This window comes from Mandrillus leucophaeus, unplaced genomic scaffold, assembly GCF_000951045.1.
Source record: "Mandrillus leucophaeus isolate KB7577 unplaced genomic scaffold, Mleu.le_1.0 Scaffold129, whole genome shotgun sequence".
In the NCBI taxonomy this organism is placed as follows: domain Eukaryota; kingdom Metazoa; phylum Chordata; class Mammalia; order Primates; family Cercopithecidae; genus Mandrillus; species Mandrillus leucophaeus.
In genome coordinates, this window is record NW_012101243.1 from 946,405 (window position 1) to 954,230 (window position 7,826).

At 46.6% G+C, this 7,826-nt stretch overlaps 1 protein-coding gene across 1 annotated transcript; it reads left to right on the plus strand.

Moving 5' to 3' along the window:
* The first annotated feature begins 5,480 nt into the window (after positions 1-5,480).
* SCAND1 (SCAN domain containing 1) lies at positions 5,481-7,211 on the plus strand. Its single transcript, XM_011972368.1, is given in 3 exon segments — positions 5,481-6,348; positions 6,350-6,387; positions 6,496-7,211. Coding segments are annotated over 3 exon segments (729 nt in total). The 5' UTR covers positions 5,481-6,252; the 3' UTR covers positions 7,091-7,211.
* The last annotated feature ends 615 nt before the right edge of the window (positions 7,212-7,826 follow it).

The window sequence follows — 7,826 nt, forward strand, 5'->3', positions numbered from 1 at the left end:
AGAGAGGGGAGGGGGGAAGGGGAAGGGAGGGGAGGTAAGAGGAGAGGAGAGGAGAGGCTAGGAGGGAAGAGGAGGGAAGAGGAGGGAAGAGAAGGGAGGAGAAGGGAAGAGAAGGGAAGAGAAGGGAAGGGAAAAGGCATATGGCAGTATAGAGACAGAGAAAGTGAGAGGTAGGGCCAGGCACAGTGGCTCACACCTGTAATCCCAGCACTTTGGGTGGCTAAGGCAGGAGGATTGTTTGGGCCCAGCAGTTTGAGGCCAGCCGGGGCAACATAGCGAGACCCTGTATCTACAAAACAAACACACACAAAAAACAATTAGTGAGGCATGGTGGCACGTGCCTGTCGTCCCAGCTACTCATGAAGCTGAGGCAGGACAGTTTGAACCCAGGAGTTTGAAGCTGCAGTGAGCTAGGATTGCAACACTGCACTGAATTTTCTGAATAACTAATGACATTGAGCCTGGGTGACAGACTCTGTCAAATGAAATACTAAGTGCTGGTGAGGATATAGAGCAACTACAACTCTCATTCATTGCTGGGCCCTCGATTCTACCCTGGCTAGTACTTCTACTTTCTGAACTTTAGTTTGCCAATCTGTGAACTAAAGGGTTTGTCCTAAGGTTCTATGAATCAAACACATGTTTATAGAAACAAAGGTGGCAATATGTAGCAAAATATTTCAATCAGTCCTCTATTGGGATTATAGCTTAAGGAAGTACTGGTATCCCTTACCATCCAAACTCTTGCTATCAGAATGCTTCCTTTTCAAACTCAGAAACCAAATAGATTTGATAGTAATAGACACTTATAATTCGAAATCAGAAAAAGCTTTAAGCACTATATGATTATCATTATTTTAATGAAAAATCAGAAATACTCTAAGTGTTCAGCAATAAAACAATATTATTTACAGTGCATCCAGACTAAGTTTCCTAAAACACAAATCTGATCACATCCCTCCCCTGCTTTAAGTCCTTCCATGGTTCCTACTGTCTATGTTAAACGTGGGTTTGAATCCCAATCTTGCCATGGACTGGCTGAACCTAGGAAAGTTAATTAATCTCTCTAGACCTTAATTTCTCATCTGTAAATAAAGTATCACACATACACAGATGTTCAAGAATGACTAACTGACACGGTTTGGCTGTATCCGAACCCAAATCTCATCTTGAATTGTAGCTCTCATAATTCCCACGCGTTGTGGGAAGGACCCAGTGGAAGATAACTCAGTCATAGGGGCAGTTCCCCCTTACTGTTCTCATGGTAGTGAATAAGTCTCACAAGATCTGACGGTTTTATAAGGGGAAACCTCTTTCACTTTGTTCTCATTCTCTCTGCCTGCCGCCATCCATGTAAGATGTGACTTGCTCCTCCTTGTCTTCCGCCATGATTGTGAGGCCTCCCTAGCCATGTGGAGCTGTGAGTTCATTAAACCTCTTTCCTTTATAAATTACCCAGTCTTGGGTATGTCTTTATTAGCAGCATGAGAACAGCTAATACAGGAATAATAATATCAATGCCTATGCCTTTTAAAAATACTACATACTAGAACTTACACATTCAAGGAAGTATTATCTCTTCATAACCATCGTTTTAAAAAAATTACTAAGTATATACTCTGTGCCAAACCCTGCACCAGTTCCCTTACATATATTTCTCCTCATCGACTATTCAGAGCCATCCTGTGTGGTAGTTACTATTTCCAGGCTCAGAAAGATGATTACCCAAGGCCACGTCATAAAATAACTCATAGCAGTTCTATTTGTAACAGCTCAAAGGTGGAAACAACCCAAATGTCCTTCAATGGATGGTTAAATATACCATGGTACATCTATACCATGGATTACTACTCAGCAATAAAAAGGACAAACTATTGACACAAGCAACCACTTGGGTGAATCTCCAGGGAATTGTGCCAAGTGGAAAGAGCCAAGCCCAAATGATTACACACTATATGATTCCAAGTATGTAACATTTTTGAAATAACAGAGTTATAGGCATGGAGAATAGATCAGTGGTTGCCTGTGGTTAGGGACAGGGGAAGGGAAGATGAATGGATGCAATTCTAAAGAGACAGCACGAGGGATTTTTGTGCTGATCAGACAGTTCTGGCTATTGTGGTAGTAGTTGCATGAATCCACACAAGATAAAATTGCACAGACCTACACACACACATACACACACAAATGCATGTATGTAAAACTGGGAAAATGTGAATAAAGTCTGTGGATTGTACCAATGTCAATTTCCTGGTTTTGATATTGTACTATAGCTATGCAAGATGTTACCATTAGGGAAAACTGAGTGAAGGGTACATGAAACCTCTCTGAACTATTTTTGCAACCTTCTATGAATCTATAATTATTTCCAAATAAAAAACTTATTATTTTTTTGAGATGGAGTCTCACACTGTCACCCGGGCTGGAGTGTAGTGGCGTGATCTCAGCTCACTGCAACCACTGCCTCCCGGGTTCAAATGAGTCTCCTGCCTCAGCCTCCAAAGTAGCTAGGATTATAGGAACCCACCACCACGCACAGCTAATTTTTTGTATTTTTAGTAGAGATGGGATTTCACTATATTGGCCAGGCTGGTCTCAAACTCCTCACCTCGTGATCCACCTGCCTTGGCCTCCCAAAGTGCTGGGATTACAGGCGTGAACCACTGTGCTTGGCCAATAAAAAGCTTTTTAAAAGACGTATTCTCCAGTATGACGGCTCTGATAAAGAAGAAAATAAGTATCCAAGCTTCTTTTCCACAACCCTCAACAACAAAGTGCCATCAAAAGGCCTGAGGTCTGTGAAAGAGTCTGGGACTCATATGAGAGCTCTGCCTTCCCAGGGATAGTCTGCAATCCACATTTGTCCTCTTTCCTTTAACCAACACTGAGGCTGGCTAGGAGTCAGGCCTTGTATTGGAAGCTAAGTGATATGAGATGAATGAGTTATGATCCCTTCCCAAGTGAACACCCAATCTAGGGATAAAAAGGCATAATAAGATAAGAATTTGGGCTAAAAGTCAAAAGATTTCTGTCCTCATGGAATCACTTACTAGCTTTCTTATTTTGGACCAATCCATCTTCTGGCATCTTGGCCTCTCAATCTGCAAAATTCAAAAGAATGAAATATAAATGTATATTTTTAACTTAATCTGGGACCCCTGGGAGGGTTCAAGGATATATGTAACTCACATGAAAGTAGATAACTGCATCCCTTTTTGAAAAGAAGCATTACATTTTTTTTTTTTTAGACTCTGGGAATCTGAATGTTTTAACTTTTATCATGGACATTTTCAAGCATATACAAAAGTAGAGTGTACATATTGCCAATCTTTCAAGTGATCCGCCCACCTCAGCCTTCCAAAGTGCTGAGATTACAGGCATGAGCCACCAAGCCTGGCTAATTTTTTGTATTTTTAGTAGAGACGGGGTTTCATCATGTTGCCCAAGCTGGTCTTGAACTCCTGAGCTCAGGTGATCCGCCTGCCTAGGCCTCCCAAAGTGCTGGGATTGCAGCCATGAGCCACTGCACCTGGCCAACTACTGAGCCAATCTTGTTTCATTTATTCCCTCCACATTATTTATTATTTACTGCTGAATCACTTTAAAGCAGGCTCACCGGCCCATAAAGGGCTGGATTTTAAAATTCAATTTCTAAGGCCCCTTCCAGTCTAACATTCAATGATTCTAATAGATCTCTCAGGTCCCTCCTTCTCTAATAATTCACGATTTTAATAGGGATGGAAGAAATAAACTAGAGATCTAACATAACATTTCATGATATTCAAGGTGCCACAAAAGTTCATTCCCTTTCATGAGAAGAACTAAATTTTAAACATGGAATTCTAGGACATTTATGATTTAACCTCCAGCAGTGTTCCAACCTCTCTCACCCCTTCTCCAGATTGCAACCACCTTCCCATGTAGCCTGCAGTTTCTACAGTTTTGCTCCTACTCACTATGCACCTTTGTACAGGCAGTACCTTCTACCTGGAATGTCCCTGAGCCCCACCCATTTTCTTCTTGCGTCTCAGCTTGAAGTCCCCTCCCCAGTGAAGACTTCTAGCACCTCTTGCCTCCACAGAAGGGTTTAGTGTGCTCCTTTAGCCCTGGAAGCTGAGTGCCTGTTGCCACACAGGGAATAGCACTGTTGGTCACTCTATGCAGCAAACCCAACTACCAAGGGGCCAGAGAGAAGTCCAGGTTTGAAGCCAGTAGGCATAACAAACACTAGGGCCCTGCTTTCTCACCTCTGAATAGAAAATAGAGAAAAATATCAGCTTTAAATAAAGCAACAACCTGAGAACAACAGTAAATGCAAACAACATTCTATTTCAGAGAACCATAGGGAATGGTGGAGATTGAGACCAAATGGGACAGAGTATCTTGTCTAAAGGAAGTCATCTCTACTCAGTGTCAGTTGATTGTTGACTGGCAGGAATTTGGGTCCAGTGTGGCCAGCTCTTCCATTTTTTCAGGAAAAAACAGAAATTCAGATTTGCATGTGAAATCTCCCAATTTTCACATGTCAGCAACTAAAAAGCATTAAAGGCCCATTGCAATGACTTTCAAGGTTTTCAGGCTATGGAAATGATTTCATGAGGGTCCACTTCTACCCATCCAAAGGAAACATCCTATGGTAGGGACAAGTTTTATATCAGGGCTAACGGCATGTTAATGGTTGTTAAACATGCTCCTCCATCCTGCACAGAGCTCAAAAGGACTACAAGTGTCATACAAAACCTTTCATATGAGGCCCCTGTCCTTTCAGGGCCTCAGTTTCCCCTTCTGTAAAATGAGGATACAAACCCTATTTGTGGCCAGGCGTGGTGGCTCACGCCTGTAATCCCAGCACTTTGGGAGGCTGAGGCGGGTGAATCACCTGAGGTCAAGAGTTCGAGACCAGCCTGGCCAACATGGTGAACCCCCATCTCTACCAAAAATACAAAATATTAGCCGGGTGTGGTGGTGGGCGCCTGTAATCCCAGCTACTCGAGAGGCTGAGGCAGGAGAATAACTTGAACCCGGTAGGTGGAGGACTCAGTCTCAAAAAAAAAGAAAAAAGCAACAACAACTATTTGCGAGTCAGCTATCAGACAGAAAACCACCTGGCCGAGGGCTGTCAGGGCCACATGCTTTCACCTGCATCATCTCACTGAATTCTCAATGACCTCTGAGAGGTAAGTTCTATTACATCCACATTTTACTGTTAAGAAAACGGTAGCTCAGAGATAGCAAGCAGTTTACCTAATAAAAACAAAAGCAAACTTCTTAAAAGCCCTTTCTCTCCAAGGGCTTAACTTATTTAATCCTCCCAGCAACTCTGAGGTGGGTACCATCAAAGGGGATTCCACCAAGGCAAAAGGCAGCCTCACTCCAATCCTCTAACCCAAGGCTGCTCAACAGAAATATAAAGTAAACCGCACATGCAATTTAAATGTTTTTTAGTAGCTGCATTTAAAAAGTAAAAACACAGGTGAAATTAATAACATTTTATTTGACCCAGTATATGCAAAACATATTATAACATGTAATCAGTATTAAAAAGTATTCAGATATTTTACATTAGTTTTTCGTATTAAGTCCCGTATTTTACAATATAGCACATCTCAATTCGCTATATTTCGAGGGTTATCAACTAGCTCTGTTGCAAGAGCTCGGTCAACTCAGGCGGCCAGCGGCCACCATAAAGGGCAATGCATTTACAATTCACTTATTAAATCCTGAAGTTAACAGAACCTACAGAGCCTCCCTTCCCTTGGTTTCAGAGGACACGCGAAAAATAACAATAGCAAAGAGTTCTCGAGCATTTCCTTCGCGCCAGACGGTGTGTTGTAGTTTGTCATCCTCGCGGTAAGGCGGGTGCTATCGCCCTCCTAGTTTGACCAAGCGAGAGGACTTTCTCCAGCCGGGCCCTTCCCGAGAGAACGACCGCCGTCCCGCTCCCCTGTTCGGGTCACAGGCCGGGCGCCACCCGGACAAGCCCCGGCCAGCTGTCACCCTAATCATTCCTGAAGGAGGGGCCGTCACAGTTACAGCCCATCAGGGTCAATCAGGAGGGGCGCCCGCACGGAAAGGTCACCTGCAAACCGAAGCGGCTCAAGAATAAGTTCCAGGACTTAAAAGTTTACCTCGAAACATTCAGGCTCCTCCTCCGACTCCTCTTCGAACTTGCGCTCAGAGGCGCCACCATTCGGAAGGAGCCCAAGCCACGCGCCGCTAGCCCTCCTGCACTGCCAGGGCAGCAGCCGCCTCATGCGACTCGAGAACGCTAGAGGGCGCCGCTTCCGAGAGCCCGCAAGCCGCTTCCGGGGGCTCGCGCGCCGACCTGGACGCAGAGAAGCCAGAGACTTTTCGTTTCCGGCTGCCGCAGCCGCTTCGCTGGTGCAGGTAAGCTCCGCGCGCTCTCGGCCGGTCCCGAGTCCGCCTCCCTCAAGGGTGGCGCGAGCTCTGCCCTTTAACCGGAAACGTCTCCCTGCTCACCCCGCCCGCGCGCAGACGCAGTGCTGAGCCCACAGCTACCGGACAAAGAGTGACGCCCGGAGCTGGAGTTATGGCGGCGACGGAGCCGATCTTGGGGGCCACTGGGAGTCCCGCGGCGGTGCCACCGGAGAAACCGGAAGGAGCAGGTTCGAGCTCAGACCCTGAGCTTAACTCTGTGAGCTCCTCGCTGCCGAAGGCCTCACCGCCTGCCCCGGAGCCCTCCAGCCCCAACGCCGCGGTCCCCGAAGCCATCCCTACGCCCCGGGCTGCGGCCTCCGCGGCCCGGGAGTTGCCCCTTGGGCCAGCACCAGTGAGCATCGCGCCTCAGGCCGAAGCCGAAACGCGCTCCCCACCAGGCCCCGCCGGTTCTAGACTCGGCCCCGAGACGTTCCGCCAGCGTTTCCGGCAGTTCCGCTACCAGGACGCGGCGGGTCCCCGGGAGGCTTTCCGGCAGCTGCGGGAGCTGTCCCGCCAGTGGCTGCGGCCTGACATCCGCACCAAGGAGCAGATCGTGGAGATGCTGGTGCAAGAGCAGCTGCTCGCCATCCTGCCCGAGGCTGCTCGGGCCCGGCGGGTCCGTCGCCGCACGGATGTGCGCATCACTGGTTGAGCGGTGGAACTGCAGGCGGCCAGGGCCGGGCGCTCTGTGTAGACTGGGGCCATGATCGGGTCCGGGGGCCTGAGCCTAGGAGCCCACTCCATGTTAATGAAAAATGAGTTTTGGCAGCGCCTGTGGTCTGGTGTGTCTCTTTCATTCGTTCTTTATTGGGTTTATTTTACCAAGCCTATTTACCACCGCCTTTCTGGCTGGTGCCGAAACGAAGTTGGGAGTCCCTAACAATAAGGCCTTCGTTGGCTATAGTGGGATCTTTCGATGTTGTCTGAAACTGGGTTATCCCCTCTACCCCATATGGGAAGTTTTTCACCTGGGCTCCCAAGGACCCACTTGGGTTTCTTACACGCAAAATAGCTGGCTTTATTAAATGCTTACTTGACTGGCTACCTCTATACCAATATGAGCACCAACTTGCACCTGCCCTGTGGGTACAGGCTTCCCAAAATGTCCAAGTTACTGAGCCATTTTAATGTGAAGTGTTTACTGCAAACCTTCACAGAGATAGGCTAGTTCCTGTGAGCTCTGGCTTATGCCGCCAGACTTGCTCAACTTCCTTGCCAAATTTTAGGCCGGTGGTAGGAATTAAGCAGAACTAGTTGAAATAATGGATTATTTACATTACGGAAGCTACTCATTTTAATGCTGGCTCCCTTTTGGTTAAACTAGCATAACTGTTTACAAAGGAAAGAAAGAATTTGGCAAATAATGAGGACCTGTTCTGAAATCTTAA